Source organism: Leptonychotes weddellii, chromosome 6 (assembly GCF_054177405.1).
Source record: "Leptonychotes weddellii isolate Sample4059 chromosome 6, ASM5417740v2, whole genome shotgun sequence".
Classification (NCBI taxonomy): Eukaryota; Metazoa; Chordata; class Mammalia; order Carnivora; family Phocidae; genus Leptonychotes; species Leptonychotes weddellii.
In genome coordinates, this window is record NC_138374.1 from 85,191,401 (window position 1) to 85,209,131 (window position 17,731).

General features: G+C 35.7%; 1 protein-coding gene across 1 annotated transcript in view; it reads right to left on the reverse strand.

The window, feature by feature from the left end:
* The window catches only part of LOC102746294 (formin-2), a 140,041-nt gene that overhangs the window by 89,303 nt on the left and 33,007 nt on the right, over positions 1–17,731 (reverse strand). The window contains exon 4 of the mRNA XM_081824512.1: positions 15,862–15,954. Within this exon, the coding sequence (XP_081680638.1) occupies positions 15,862–15,954 (93 nt within the window). The remainder of the gene's footprint in view (positions 1–15,861; positions 15,955–17,731) is intronic.

Below are 17,731 nucleotides of genomic sequence, written 5' to 3' on the forward strand. Positions count from 1 at the left end.
ATAATTCCCAGAGATCATACAGGGCCAAGAGGTGTTTGAAATCTGGGGTGGAGAGCTGTTTGTGACCACCTGGGACAGGATAGCTAGTGGAGAACCCCAGTGCATGTGCTGGGGAGGTGGTGTGGGGGGATAGCACCTTATTAGGACTGAATTATTACTGATGTGAAGGATACTCTAGACTAGCCCCAACAAAGTCTACAAACATGCCTTAAAGGATCAAAACTGACAAGTAATTAAAATTGTCTACACAAACAAAGCCAAATATTCTTTAGAGTAATACACAAAATCCTCACAGTCAACAACAGTAACAATGCCTAGGATTTAATAAAAAATTACTAGACCAACCAACTGTTGGGAAATGTAATCAATTACCAAAGATAAAAAAATCAGTAGAAACAGAACCAGGAATAACCACAGATGAACTAGCAAATAAAACAAAAGCATTAAAATTAGGGGCGCCTGGGTGGCTCAGATGGTTAAGCGTCTGCCTTCGGCTCAGGTCATGATCCCAGGGTCCTGGGATCGAGTCCCACATCGGGCTCCCTGCTCAGCGGGAAGCCGGCTTCTCCCACTCCCCCTGCTTGTGTTCCTTCTCTCGCTTTGTCTCTCTCTGTCAAATAAATAAATAAAATCTTTAAAAAAAAAAAAAAAGAAGAAAAAGCATTAAAATTAAAGCAGTTATTATAACTATGCTCAAATATTAAAGAAAAACAGGAACATAGGAGAAAAATGGATGTCTCAGGCTCTTCAGACTGCTGTAACAAAATACCAAAGACTTGCTAGCTTAAACAAAATTCATTTGTCACAATTCTGGAGGCCAGAAGTCCGAGATCAGAGGGTGAGTACAACAGGGTTCCAGCGAGAGCCTTCTTAGTGGTTTGCAGACAGGCAACTTCTTGTTGCCTTCTCACCACCATAAAATAGAGAGGCATGCTCTCTCATGTCTTTTCCTATAAGGGCATTAGTCGCATTTATAAAGACTCTACCCTCATAACCTAATCACTTCTCAAAACCCCACCTCCTAATACCAACACATTGAGGGTTTCAATATGTGAATTTTGGGGGACACAAATGTGCAGTATATAACAATGGGAGATACAAAAGAAAGAACTTGGAACTTGTAGAGATGAAAAAATACAGTTTCACAAATGAAAAACTGACTTTAATTAAAAATGAAATTCACTTAAAAATGCAAATAACATGTGGTTAGATATTTCAGAAGCAAAGAACAATTAACTTCAAGACATAACAACAGGATCTATCCCAACTGAAGCATACAGAAGAAAAGACTGAAAAAACTAACCAAGATTTGATGACCTTGGGACAATAGTAGACAGTCCAGCATAGGTGAAAATGGAGTAGTGAAAGAAAAGGAGAGAGACAGAGCAGAAAAGTAACTAAAGGAATAATGGCCAGAGGTTTTCCAATCTGATAAAAACTATTAACTCCCAGATCCAAGAGGTCAGTTAACTCCAAACAATAAAAATAAAAGAAATAAAATCCTAAAAATCAGCAATAAAGCCAAAATTTTAAAACAGCCAGAAGTAGGAGGAAATACATTTTATTTCAAGGAACAAAAATAAAAATTACCAGACTTTGTGGGAGGCAGAATAATGTCCTTCCAAAGATGTTTATGTCTTAATCCTCAGAATCTGTGAATATGTTATGTTACATGTCAAGGGGAGTTGAGGTTGCAGATGGAATTAATGTTGCTAATCAGCTGATATTGAGATGAAAAGTCGTCTTGTATTATCTAGATTGGCCCAAAGTAATCACAAAGTCCTTATAAGTGAGAGAGGCAAGAAAGTCAGTGTCAAAGTGATACAACGTAAGAAAAACGTTATCAGCCATTGCTGACTTTGAAGATGCAAGAAAACTCAGAGTCAAGGAATGGGGGAAACCTCCAGAATTTGAAAAAGTCAAGGAAACAAATTCTGCCTTAGAGTCTCCAGAAGAAAGAAAGCCCTGCTGACACCATAATTTTAGCTCAACAATGTCCATTTGGATTTCTGATCTCCAGAGCTGTAAGCTAATAAATTTGTGTTGTTTTAAGTCAACAAAGTTGTGGTAATTTTTTAAATAGCAACTATAGGAAACTAATACATATTTTTTATCAGAAATTACGCAAACAGAAGACAAGAGAAAAATATCCTGATGTGTGACAAGAAAAATCAAACCAAAAAAACCCAAAACTGTCAATTGACAATTCTATATCCAGTGAAAATATCTATCACAAATGGAGAAAAAAACAAATAAATAAAACATTTCAAGCAATCAAATGCTAAAAGGTTTGGCACTGGCAGACCTACATAAGAAAAGAACTAGAAATGCTAAATATGTGGAAGGATATAAAAGACATTTTCTTCTTATACCTTTCTTTAAAAGATAACTGACTGTTAAAAGCAAAAGTACAGGGCGCCTGGGTGGCTCAGTCGTTAAGCATCTGCCTTTGGCTCAGGTCATGATCCCAGAGTCCTGGGATCGAGTCCCACATCGGGCTCCCTGCTCCGCGGGAAGCCTGCTTCTCCCTCTCCCACTCCCCCTGCTTGTGTTCCTGCTCTCGCTATGTCTCTCTCTGTCAAATAAATAAATAAAAAATCTTAAAAAAAAAAAAGCGCAAAAGTACAAACAATATATTATTTTAGTTATGATTTATATGGAAGTAAAAATATGGCAACAACAACATAAAGAACAGGAGGGAAAATGGAAATATACTGTTTTAAAGCTCTTAGATTATATTTGAAACAGAATAAAATTATTTGAAGATGGGGCGCCTGGGTGGCTCAGTCATTAAGCGTCTGCCTTCAGCTCAGATCATGATCCCCATGATCTCCTGGGATCGAGCCCCACATCCGGCTCCCTGCTCCACGGGAAGCCTGCTTCTCCCTCTCCCACTACCCCTGCTTGTGTTCCCTCTCTCGCTGTGTCTCTCTTTGTCAAATAAATAAATAAAATCTTAAAAAAAAATTTATTTGAAGATGGAATGTGATAAAGAGTTACAGTATAAACCCTAGAAAAATCACTAAAAAGAGAAAACAAAAAGATAAAGCTCATAAGCCAATGGTACAAATAAAATGAAATACTCAACTAATCCATAAGAAGGCAGGAAAAAAGATAAAAAGGAAAACAATGTGACAGACAAAATACAAATATAAAGATAGCAAATGAAATGCAACCATATTGATTGGTATATTAAATGTACGTGGTCTAAATACTTACATTTAAATTGGCTAGAAAAGTTTTAACTACATGTAATCTCAATGAATCCCACTTAAAATATTAATATACACTTAGGTTAAAAGTAAAAAAAAAAATAGAAAAAGGGGCAGCATCACACAAGCACTAATCACAATAAAACTAATTCATTAAAATTCAAGAATCCAGTTAAAAACCTAAGAATTATGCCCCAAAGAAGACTCCAAGAAGCCATTGTCAACCTATTAGATTTGGCACATGAGAGGAGACAATTTGCCAGATGGGTTAGATGACTTCTCTCACAGGTTAATATGCTTTATGAGTATCTCACTAAGATTTTATTCCTCTATGATGGAGAACGGGGTAATCATACCTATGCACTCCTATGTGTCATGGATCTATGCTTCACAAGTGTTACTAGTCTTCAGAGTAGAGACAGATAGAGACATCCTATATAGAAATACTCCCTTAATTCTAATGTCCCTAATAGTCCTAATGCCCAAATAACATCCAAAAAAAAATCTGTCAAGCAGAAAATTAGTAGACTAACAGATTTTAAACATTAACCAGAATCTTTGTAATTCGAAATGGTTAAATTTATTAAGTTATGAGTATTTCCCTTTGCATCAAAATGTTGCTATTTTCTAAGTAATTATAGAAAAGGATCCTTTGGTTTCATTACACCAAAATTGCTTTAACAAAAAATGTTTACAATTTTAAAAGTAGTAGTCATTTTTAATTTCTAGCTGACTCCTCCAAAAAAATTAGAAAGTGTCATATCATCCATTAAAGAATGTATTTGGGTTTCTGCTACAAGAACATAACAATTTGGTTAGGATTCTCACAGTGGATCCTTTCCAAGCACTCAGGACCTAAGGAAGGACAGCTGAGGTTAAATCATAAAAAATATGCAGTTAATAGCTTATTATGTAACATGGAAGGCAAATACAGAATATTTTGAAACTTATGGGTCAGATATCTGACATTTTAAAATATATTAAATATGATTTAAATATATATAAATTATAATGAGCATTCATATACCTTAATAATCATGATACTGAGCATAATTCAATCTTTTCCAGAAGACTATAGGTTATTATGAAGTTCACTGGTAAATGTACTACAATAGAATGAAAGAAACAAGGAAAAATGAGACCTCTTAGGAAGGGGTTAGCATAATAGAAACAAGAAATTATTTTGAGTTAAGACAGAGTGAATGCAATGGGATTTGAGGGAAGCTGATGTGTTTAAGAAAATACACAGGATTTAGTCATGCACAGACAAGAGGAACAATGGGAAAAGGAGGCATCAAGAATAAGGCCAATATTGCTTTTGACCCAGCAGTTCAATATTAGGAATATACTGTACACATATACAGTATGAAAAATGTACACATTTATCCTTTATAATTTTTCTCTTTTCAAAGCAATGTTGTAGGAAAGACGGTTTGTAAGTAAAGAAATGAGCAAGTAAGGGGTGCATTTTTACAATGGAATACCATAAAGTTATTAAGAAGAATGTACTGATACAAAATCCTCTCAAGGATATTTTAATTGAAAAAATCCAACATAGACCTCTATTTTCAACCATACTAAGGACAAGATAGCAGAAGTTTCACAACAAAGCACGCAAAGATACTAGATGAAAGTAAACTTGAATGCATGGCTGAGTTGGCTAGAAAATAAGGAAAATTCTCTGAGGTCATAAAAACAAATAGGAGCAAGGCTCCAAAGAGGTGGGCACTGACAGGGTTTAGTGAAACCCAGCAACTTAGAGCTGTATTTTGAAAAGCCATATAAGGGACATTTTGAATAGGACTAGAATTCTCCCAGGTGTCCAAAGAGACACTCCTCTTAGTGAGGAGGAAATTGAAAAGCATTATACCTCACTAAAGTAGACATTGAGAAAATATGTCCCTCTCCCCGTGGCTCTGGATGGAAGGAGAAACTCTCTCACATGAGAAGACATAATCCCAAATGGGCAATCACTCTGCATTGGGCCTCAATCCACAATATGTGATCCTAAAATGCAAGGCAAGAATTTATCTTAAAATAGTTCTTCATTGGTAGTGCCCCCTGATGATTAGCCAAAACAAACATAAAGAGAAATAGAGAACATAAAAGAGCCTGAGAGAAAATTTAGATTAGAAACAAAGAGACAAAAATTGGACCAAAGCAGAGTTGTTAACCCAATGAAGGAAGAGTCTGAGGCACCCAGACTCCTGAAAGGAATTTATTTTCAGCCCAGAATGTTATAATTAGCAGACCTATCTCTCAAAAGTAAGTGTGATGTGTATTTCCAGACAGACAAAAAAAAAAAAGAGTCTATAATCCAGAGTCTCATACCAAACTAACTTTTGAAGAATGTACTTCAGAGAGAAGAAAAATCATCTTAGAAGGAAGGCACAGTATGAGGGTATGGTGAGCAAAGAATATAGTATTTTTTATAAAAAACAGAAGGTGATACTAAAACATTGGAAACGAATGGCATATAAGAATAAATGGGTGAGGTTAGAGTTGAAGCATTCTAGGGATTTGTATTATTTTAAACCTTGGATTTTGTTAAAGAATCCTGTTGAAATATCAAAGGTATGCATTAAAAGAATAAAGGTACAGAATATAATTTGTAACATAGTAAAGGGGAAATGTTGAGTGAGAAGAAAACCATCAATCAGTTGGTGGTAATGTATTTACAGAATTCCATTCCTCTAACCACACCTCTTTGCAACAGGACATTTCCATGCTTCCTGTCCATATTATACTGAAGGTACCAGCCCATGCAACACAGCCAGAAAAAAGAAATGAAGAAATAGAATGGACATTATTTGCAGTGATCTCTATGAGAAAATTTTTTAAAGTTCACAAATTACTATATTAATAATTGAGTTCAGCAAGTTTCTAGGATGTAACAGCTTTATACAATAGTTATTTGAATTTTATACATCTTCAGAGGGTAATAGTAAATGTGATTCACAAAATGTATTATAGTAAAAAATAAGGTCTTTAGGAATATACCATAAAATAATTAAGTGAAGGCCTTAAGGAAAATTGTAAAACAACTTTTAATACCAACTTCAAAGGAAGCATAAAAATAGATCCCAGTCTTTATCATGTTCCCAGTTTATTTCATAAGATGTCAGTTCTCCCCAAGCTGATGTATAAACTAATGGTTTCAAAAACCCTAACAGATTTTTTTGGTGGAACTTGACAACTTTATTCTAAAATTATATAGAATAAATTAATAAGAAGAGGCATAACTCTCCTAAAGAAAATGGGAGTCTAATCTGATCACATTTCAAGGATTATTAGAAGGCTACAGGAAATAAGATAGTAACAGGTTGTGGTTATGAAAATCAGTACTGGAAATAGGTCAACGTAATAGTACAGAGAAAACCCAGGAAAGCAAGACATTCATATACAGAAAATTTGTACATGATACAATGGCATTGCATTTTAGAAGAGAAGTGATGGCATATTCATTACATGGTACTAAATAACTACAACATTATCTATGTAAAAAAAAATTTTGATGTTTACAGACCATACATAAAAATTAATTATATACATAAATAAAAATCAGATTGATTAAGAATTAAATTTGAAAGTAAAACTACAATACTTTTACAGGATAATATAGGACAATATCTTTACAAACCTGTAACATGGAAAGATTTCTTAAATAAGGCAAAATTATATCTCATCAAAGAAGAGGTTGATAAATATCACTACATAGAAATAAAGAATTTCTGTTCATCAATTGTCAGCATAAAAAAGTGAAAAGGGAAGCTCCAAAGTGGGAGACATGTTTGTAACACTTTAATATCCTAAATATATAAAGAATTCTTAATAATTCAATAAATAAAAGACAGAAATAATTTACAGAAAAACAGTCAAAAGATTCAAAAAGGCAGTTCATAGAAGAGGAAGTCACTATAAAGACATGAAAATATGCTAACTTCTCATAAAAAAATCAAATGCAAATTAAAACCTCAATGGAATATCATTATTTAAAAAATTTTTTTAATTATTATGTTCAATTAGCCAACATATAGTACATCATTAGTTTTTGATGTAGTGTTCAACAATTCATTAGCTGCATATAACACCCACACGTGCCCTCCTTAATACCCATCACCAGGTTACCCCCATCCCCTAGCCCCCCCCGCCTTCTGTAACCCTCAGTTTGGTTCCCGGAGTCCAGAGTCTCTCATGGTTTGTCTCCCTCTCCGATTTCTTCCCATTCAGTTTTTCCTCCCTTCTCCTGTGGTCCTCCGTGCTATTCCTCATGTCCCACATACAACCAGGTGGGATTTATTCCTGAGATGCAAGGGTGGTTCAACATTTGCAAATCAATGTGATAGAGCACATTAATAAAAGAAAAGACAAGAACCATATGATCCTCTCAATTGATGCAGAAAAAGCATTTGACAAAATAGAGCATCCTTTCCTGATTAAAACTCTTCAGAGTATAGGGATAGAGGGAACATAACTCAATATCATAAAAGCCATCTATGAAAAGCCCACAGCGAATATCATTCTCAATAGGGAAAAAGTGAGAGCTTTTCTCTTAAGGTCAGGAACACGACAGGGATGCCTGCTCTCACCACATTTGTTCAACATAGTACTAGAAGTCCTAGCCTCAGCAATCAGACAACAAAAAGAAATAAAAGGCATTCAAATTGGCAAAGAAGTCAAACTCTCTCTTTGCAGATGACATGATACTTTAGGTGGAAAACCCAAAAGACTCCACCCCCAAATTACTAGAACTCATACAGCAATTCAGCAACAGGGCAGGATACAAAATCAATGCCCAGAAATCAGTTGCATGTCTATACCCTAACAATGTGACTGAAGAAAGAGAAATTAAGGAATTGATTCCATTTACAATAGCACCAAAAACTGTAAGATACATAGGAATAAACCTAACCAAAGAGGTGAAGGATCTATACTCTAGAAACTACAGAACACTTAGGCAAGAAATTGAGGAAGACACAAAGAGATGGAAAAACATCCCATGCTCATGGATTGGAAGAATAAATATTGTGAAAATGTCTATGCTGCCTGGAATATCATTTTAAATAACAGATTTGTCCGAAGAACCACATGCTCACAGGGATTTGATGCAACTAGATCACTGCTGACAGAAGTGTAGGTTGGAACCAATCACTTTTTAAAACAACTTAGCTTTGTCTGGGAGACTGAAGATTTATTTGCCCTGTGACCCAGTGAATCTTTGCTCTCCTGGGTCTGTACCATAAAAGAGAGTATGAATGTACATCATGAGTCATGAAAACAAATGTGCATATAAGCATTTTTTTGTACTGGCTAAAAAAGGGAAAGAAGAGGAGAGAGAAATGGTGGTGCATCATATTCCTACAACAGAGTCAATATTAATGAAAGAAAGCCATATGCATAAACATGGAAGATCTCAAGAACAGTGTTTATTGGAGAATAAAACAAGTCACAGAAGGAAATGCTTATAATTCTACTTATACAGTTTGTAAATTTACATAACTAATAATAAATTGGTTACAATTTATATTTTTGGCAAAACTATAAATAGAAAGTGTGCAAATGATACATAGAAAATTCAAGATAGTGGTAATGGCTGAAGAGGACAAAGGCATAAGATTGAGGGAGGATAAACAGAAGAGCTGAATATATTAATCAGATTCTATTCCTTGAGATGCAGGAATAGCTGTTCATTCCATTATAATTCTTTAGATCTCATTTAGAGATGTAAAATAGATACACATGTATATGTGTACATATATGTACATGTATGTATATGTATACATATATATAAAATCATACCCTTATTTATGTCACATGCACACAACATATAAATGCCTTCCACATATACAGTTAATCTTCACTATTCATGAATTCTGTATTTGTGAATCTGCCTACTCACTAAAATTGATTTTAATTCCAAAATCAATACCTGTAGTGCCTCAGTAGTTCTCCAGGGACATATGCAGAACAGTGGACAGCTTGAATCCCCTGACACATGCATTCCAGTGAAGGTAGAGCAAGGCCAGGCTCTGGCTTATTTCAGCTCTCATATTATAAATAAGTATCCTTTTCTTAGTCTATTGTGACTTTTTTTTTTTTTGCATTTTTGTGTCTTTTTTTGTGTGTGGTAATTTATCTTTTTAAAAATGGCCATCAAGTATTGTGCTACAGTGCTGTCTGTCTGGCGCTCACTCCTAAGCACCAAAAAGGCTGATGTGCCTTACAGAGAAAGTGCGTATGTTAGGTACGCTTGGTTCAGGTAGTTTATGGTGCCGCCGGTTGGGTTCAGTACTCATGAATCAACAATGGATATTAAATAAGGTGTCTTCAAACAGGAACACACACAAAACAATGGCGTATATTGACTGATTGATGAAAACGAGACCAATGTAACCAGAGCCGTGAAGAAACTGAACCTTGCATTTGCTCCTAGGAGCAATGGTTCAGTGTCAATTAATTCAGTATTGTGGCAACTTTATAAAACATCTTTAATAGCAAATAATGAATAATATAATATATTTATTTTTGGGTTATATATAAATGAATATAAAGCACAAAAAATTATAATTTATATGCATGTATTTATATGCTATGTCTATTGCATATAAAATAAATATAAAATACACATAAATATAAAATATTTTGTAATAAAAATAAAAAAGCAAGGGACAAAAACAACATGTAGAGGATGTACCCACTAGGAAAATATATATAAATGCAAATGTATATGTATATATGCACATATATATGCTTATATATGCACAAATTACCTCTGGAAGGATAGAACTGAAATGACATTGAAATGACATAGGCTAAAATAGAGGAAAGTAATAGTAAGAAGACTTACATTTCATTATATACCTGAATTTTATAATACACTCATGCATTATTAAAAATTGTTTCTTGCACTCAGTCACTAAAAAATGAACAAGGAGGCCAAAGTTCCTGTTTTGGACAACGACATGGGGGATATCACAATGACAGAAAATACAGGAAGGGCAGAGGACCTGAGGAGCTTGACTGAATGGATAAAGCCATCCCTTCATTCATTCATGAAATAAACATTTATTTGGAGTCTGTTAGGTACTGAGTGTGGAGGATAGAACATGGAACACATTATGGAGATGCTTAGCATGAGGCATCAGTGCGAGCATCCAAGTAGAAATATGCAGGAGGCCGTTGTTAGCAAATCTCATATGGAACCAATTCCCACCACTCCTCAGAGGCTCTTTGATCAGTTCTCATCCACAGTACAGAATGAATGACTGTGGCTGGTGGAAATCTAACCTTCAGAGAGAAATGGTGATCTAGACTAGTTTCCTTTTCAGAAGAATCATTTCAAATGTATGCTTCTTCCATATAAAGAGTGACAGGAGGGGCACAATGGAATCATCATTTATCAATATATCAGGGGAAAGAGCTTCGTCTATCTGGTGCAAAGTGTCGGCATGCATATTGTATGAATACAGAAGTGTTTGCACTTTCCAGTTCTGACTTTTGAGTTTAAAAATTGCATATCTTACATGTGATTTCTTCTGCATTATCGTTTCTACCACCTGACGTTACAGAACTGACTTATCCACTATCCCCCGGAGTCCTTAATGATATTTTAACAATTTTTAAATTAAAATAAAAGATAGTTAAGTTTCTTATGTGAGGTCTTGGTTTCAACATGACTTTGCCATCTCTTGTGTGATTTTAGTCAAGTATTGAGCCCTCTGAGCTTTTGTTTCCTTATTGGAAAATGGGGATAACAGCGACTGCTTAAGCCTATCCTGAAGAATTATGAAACTAAAATCACGTTGAGTATAAATGGCTTCAGTTAATTCTTCTGCACAACAGAATTGGTATTAAGGCTTAATATATTTATTATTGTCATTACATGAATAATAAGTAAAAAGTTGTGTGCTTAAAAGATAATTGTTTCTCTTTTGACTTCAAAGGGTCAATTAAAGACTTCAAGAAATCAGATGCATCTCTTCTTTTTATCATTAAAAATATGTTCTCGTTATATTTGCAGGAAAAGAAATAAAAACACCACCAAATATGCTCACCCTGAATATGGGCACCATGGGCACCATGGGACCATTTCCAATAGAAGATACTTCTGGCAGACTTCTCAGCCTTTGGTACAGTGAATGCTACTGCTTTCCCCATTTCTCCATTCTCAATCATAGAGTTGCCAATACTAAAGATTGTATATTGAGAATTGAGGTTTCAACACCTTCGTCATGATAAGCATGTGATTACAGATTTATGCATCTTCACCTTGGTTCTATTCCTCTTGTTCAGCTACAACTTACTAAGCTTCTTTTAAGGAAGAAAGGTTTGGGAAGAGAGGAGGTGGAGGTATGGAGAGTCAGGCTAATAAAAATATCATTAGCCATTTCTGATTTATAAAATCACAGTAAGGACTTTACTTCATTTAATAGCATGGAGGGGAACCAGCTTTTTTTTTTTTATTTTGCCATTCACCCAAAAAAACAGTTGAGCTGAGTTTTAAAATTTACACTTATCAAAATATGTCACATGCGTAAAAGGCTGTGGAGGCCAACTACATAGAACTAGGCTCCTGTCTCTTTCCCAGCAATCTTACCACACACAGACACCTATAAAAGGCAATCCACTAGATCTAAGGTACTTTTAGCTCAGAAACATGATTTTCATATGCACACTTTGTCCATAATACAACTTGTATTCAAACAGAAAGAGGAAAAATGAAAAGGAAGGAGTGTGCTGAGTTCTGAGAGAAATATTAGCTTAGCATGATGTTCTCTAGCTGTCTCATTTATTTCTTTTTCTTCTTCCCTCTTGTTTTCTGCTACTTAAAAAAGAAGAGGCACAAAAGAAAATTTAACAAAAATGGCAGATAAATGCTGGATAAGTGTCTGGTGATTACTAATTAATTTTCTTCATAAAACATCCCAAAAATAAAATCATCACATATGTTGGCATAAATTAGAGATAAGCTAAATTATAGTAACTTTGATTAAACAGTTGTCTAACATTTATGCACATTACAGTAGCCTGCAATAACTTTTAAAATTGTTGCAGAGTTGTGCCCTTCCATTTCCTCACTTCTCTTGAATGTTAAAGGCTCAGAAAACTGGTTTCTGTCTGTGCCAATCCAAGAAAAATGTTCATCCACTAACTACTCTGATCACTCCCTCCTTTCTGAAACTCTAATGCTGGCTTCCATCACAACGGCCTCTCTTGGTTTTCTTTCAACCTAACTCACCACTAACATCTGTTGTGGCTTCCTCTGCTCATCCTATAAATGTATCCTCCTCAAGAATTCTATCCTGAGTCTATTTTTGTTATCATTCTAGGTGATCACACCCACTCAATAATCACCTTGCTTACGAAGCCCAATCCTCGATGGTCATGCTATCCACTTATCCACTTACCCATTCAAATCTTTTCCCATATTTATATTCTCTATCCTAGTGATGAACACCACCACTCCCCAGCCACACAAACCTGAAATCTGGACACCTATGCATCACCTCTATGTTTATTTGGTCACCAAGTAATTTCTCTTCTATGTTACTGTTACCCCTTAAATATGTCCTCTCTTCAGCACTATCCCTCTGTCCTTAGAACAAGACCTCCTCATTTCTCTAACAATCTGCCATAACAATTTTACAAGTAGCCTCCTGCCTCCAAGTCTGATCTGTTTCCATTGAGTCCTTCCCACCTGCTGCCAGTGTAAACTTTCTTAAGTCTTTAAACATCTGCTCCCCAAGGATTCAGGATGAAGCCCAAGTTCCTCAGCCATGATGCTGAGGTGTGGGAGCTTCTGTATAACAGCATCTGCTTTCTCACCCCAGGATAAAGTGGGGTTATCATCAGAGTAAGGAGGAAGCAGAAGAGAAAGACTGTGGAGGTTTGAGAGGAGAACAGAGGAACAAAAATCTCAGAAACTGAGAAAACGGAATTTGCAAGGACAATCTTATAGAGGTGCTGAGTAGAAATGAGTTCTAACAGCAGGTCTGTGGTCAGAACTTCAAAGGGATACCAGTTAAGGCGTTAAGGACCCTCCCACCTTCAAAAAACAGTTGAGCTACTCTGACACAAATATGGAGGAAGCAAAGAGATGGGCTTAATGAGGGTTGTCGGGTTTTGTCAGGTGAGCAAGACAGTGTGTACAACATGCTAGGCACTGTTCTAGGTATAGGGATAGCCAGGAACCAAACAAGGCTGCTTTCTTAATGGAGCCTTACATTGTTGAGGGGCAAATAAATAATACAACTGCAGAAAGCAGTAAGTGTTATAAAGAATATAATGCTGGGTGGAGTTCATAACATTATTCAAGAACATTATTTATTAGTGTTAATATTATTAATTGAGCACTTCAGTTCTCCCAAAGATGGTACATAGCTTGCACCGTTACAAAAAATGAATGCCTTGCAGAGGGAGGACTCAATTCTCTAATCTGCCTCTTTTAGAGCAGGGGTGAGGACATTCCCAAGGAAGAGATGTTTAAGCAGAGACCACAAAATCTTGGCTTGAGAAAAACTGGCAAGACAGGGAATAACAAAATGGGTGAATCAGTGGATCGTAGGGCTCGATAAAATCCAAAGACTTTTAGTGTGTGTTCCATAGGCCACACAATAGTTGAATTATGAGGATAAGAGATGTTTCTATTATGTTGTGAGAGCTAATGCAATAAAAATGTTTGGCCAGTACTGGGCATAGTCTCTTGAATTGCTGGAGAGAGATTTTAGATTTTGAAATGTGGCACATTTCAAAAAAAAAACTTTGATGGAATTAAAAGAAGACTTTGATGGGATATATAAAAACATACCTATGTAAGGTAATCTGAGCACAGAGGCTAATGTAAGAATACCATTTTATTATTGAGGAAAGCCTAATTATAAGCAAAGATTTGGCATATATTATTTGTGCTAAGGTGGAATGCATTTTTCAGAGTATAAATTTAATTGCAGAATTTAGTCCTGATAACTAGAAGGATTGTGGGACCAAAAAAAAAAAAAATTGGCTACATTCATAAATCTTTATCTTAAGAAAAACATTTTGAAATCCATTGTTTTTACTATATGTCACTAAATATAGGCTCATAAGCACTCATGTTTAAAGCTGGACCCTTTTCTTCCACATTTTGACGTATTTGATCTATATAAGATGTTCCAAAGAATTTGCTATTGTCACTGTCTGTCTTCTGGATAATGTACATTTTCTTATTCACTGCTATAACTCAGTACCCAGAAGAATGTCTGAACAGATAGGAGGTATTCAATTTTTTTTTGCAGTGAACATGTAATCACAGAACAGACTGAATAGGAGCAGAGATGAAATAAAAAGGTAACCAAAAGTGCTAGAAGACGAGCCGTGAAGAAAGACTTATTCTTTCTTTACTGAGTTAATGAATTAAGGACTCCTTTATCCCATAATCAAAAAGAATATCTCATCCTTTACCTATATAGTTCTCTAAAATTGCATTTTCTTGATCCTAAAGCCCCACTGAATGAAGAAAGGAAGACTCATTTTTATTCATCATTAAGAATGTAATGAGCTTACAGCGTCCTCTAATATGTAACCAACTACAAGACTCTGATTTTATCCCAAGGACTATTTAGGGATTACTAAGTAGATTTTCCACTCGAAGTCATGTGGACCTGAGAATTTAGAAATGACAATCACTTTGATTTATGAATCTGACCAAAGTTCTGTTTCAATCTTCATGATTCTCTTAAGTGATTAAATAGTATTTTCCCATCTGAAAAAAAAGCTATGTTTAACATTTAATCAAATTCCGCTATGACTCATTCATTGTAAATCATCATTAATGACACTTGAACCATCTATGAAAACTGTAGCCTAATAAACAGAGGATGGAGCCAGTCTTCAGAGTGCTACTTGGCCTCAGTCTCAAGCCATGTCAGCCTCTAGGAGAATTCCTGACAGCAAGAACTTTCTCAGAGCATGGCATGACACAAATCTGATCTTCAGAGGAGATGTAACATTCCAAAACAAAAATGTTTTGAGTAGCGAATGCTTTGATATAATTGTAAGTTTCAATTATTTAAAATAGCAAAATGTTTTTAATAGATATTACTCCTTCAAATTTTTTTTGGTTTAATATTTTCTGAAATTTTTCATCCCTGCTTATGTCATGGGAGGGGTCAATAAGATAATATTTATTAAGTTTTTAAGTTTTCTGGAAAAAAAGGTATTAAATATCTAGAGGTATTCATACATCCTACAAAAAATAGAATGTAATGTTTTGAAGATCTGGAAAATATCAATATATGTCATTTTTTGGCCCAGTGTTTTGACAAACTAAATAAATACCCAGTTGAACTGAAGTCATAAGCATAGTTAAAACTTAGAAGAATATCAAATTTTCACTCACAAAAAGCATAAAATTTTAATATCTTTATAAATAGGTGCTATTTTAACCTAGTGCATTTACTGTCATTAAAAAACAGTAATAACAAGAATTATCAATAGAATATTTACCAAATTGCTAGTCTCTCACAGCTGTGTGACTCATGATTAAACATTATTGATTTTTCTGTAATACCAAAATAATCCCCTTTAAACCAATGCATATTTTAAAAAATGTCTTCTACCTACCTTTCTGCTGCAAAAGAAGGGAAATGCAACAAGTCTCTTTAGAATTTACCTTGAATAATAAATTGTTCCATGTTTTCTTTGAAAGGCTGGATGTGCTCTTTTGAGGATACCTGGTATACTTTCCCCGCCTCAACTTCACAGGCTGAAATCAGAGAAAGACCCTGTTTAGAGTGTCACCGTGTTAATGGAGCATTAAAACAATTAAAAAAATATATTAGCTAATGTTAAAAATCCATTAGCCACGCTAATTCATATACATTCTATACATATTTTGGAGACATCCAAATACTGACATCCGAGGCCTATGATCAAAGCTTCACTTTGGGGGGTACTGTAAAAAGTTCTTAAGAATCTACAATCCAAGTTTGGTCACCGCCAAACTGTGCAAATTTAGGAAGGTCCTGTAAACGCTGAGCCTCAGTCTCATCTGTGTAGAATGGGCACAACCCTGGTGTCTACCTCTCAGGGCTGTCATGAGGATCAAATCAGTTAATAGATACAAAGTGTTCAAATAGTGCCTGGCAGACAGTAAAACAATATGTCAGTATTTCCTATCATCATCATCCTTGTTATTATCAACTGACTTTTTTTTTTTTTTAAAGATTTTTTTTTTATTTATTTATCTCAGAGAGAATGGGAGACAGAGAGCATGAGAGGGGGAGGATCAGAGGGAGAAGGAGACTGCCCGCTGAGCAGGGAGCCCGATGTGGGACTCGATCCCGGGACTCCAGGATCATGACCTGAGCCGAAGGCAGTTGCTTAACCAACTGAGCCACCCAGGCGCCCCCTTCTTTTTTTTTTTTTAAGATTTTATTTATTTATTTGACAGAGAAAGACACAGCGAGAGAGGGAACACAAGCAGGGGGAGTGGGAGAGGGAGCAGCAGGCTTCCTGCGGAGCAGGGAGCCCAAAGCAGGGCTCGATCCCAGGACCCTGGGATCATGACCTGAGCCGAGGGCAGAAGCTTAACGACTGAGCCATCCAGGCTCCCCTATCAACTGACTTCTAACGCAAGTTTGTCCCTAATTGAAGTCCACATTTATGAAAAATGACAAGGGACTGTGGTGCTAATGTTTGTATAGAAATCAATAATTACAGAGCATCTATTACATGGCAGATAATTTTAACCTCTTAGTTAAATTAATCTTTAGAATAAGTTAGTAAAAGTGGACATTACCCCATTCTATAGGTGAGGAAATCAAGGCTCAGAGGGTCCACAGGTAATAAGTAGCAGACCCATAAATGAAATCCTGATCTGACTCGACAGCTTATTTTCTTTCTATGTCCATGCCATCATCCATGCCTTAGCAGGCTACAGAGCCCACAAGAATTAATTGAGAAGTACTTCTAAGAAAATTTCTGAAGAAATTCCTGCCATTATGGTGATACTGGCAAAAAAATTCAAAATTAAAAAGCACATATTTGAAAGACAAAACTTAGGACAGATAAATGAATCAGGAAAACACTTCTCATTACAATTCTTAAGGCAAGGTTGCAATTAATTCCTCAAGGAGACTTTGAAATTGCACTCTTTGAAATATTTTCATGGGCGCCTGGGTGGCTCCATCGTTAAGCGTCTGCCTTCGGCTCAGGTCATGGTCCCAGGGTCCTGGGATCGAGCCCCGCATCAGGCTCTCTGCTCTGCGGGGAAGCCTGCTTCTCCCTCTCCCATTCCCCCTGCTTGTGTTCCCTCTCTCGCTATCTCTCTCTCTGTCAAATGAATAAATAAAATCTTTAAAAAAAAATAAAAAATAAAATATTTTCTTTCTCTTATTAAAACATGGTTTTCTTTTCCCTCCAGGTTATTAGCTTGTCTAAGCAGGAGAATAACAGGAGGGCTGCACTGTTAGCACCTATTCTTTCCATCAAATGTAAAGGACAAGGGGCGCCCGGGTGGCTCAGTCGGTTAAGCGACTGCC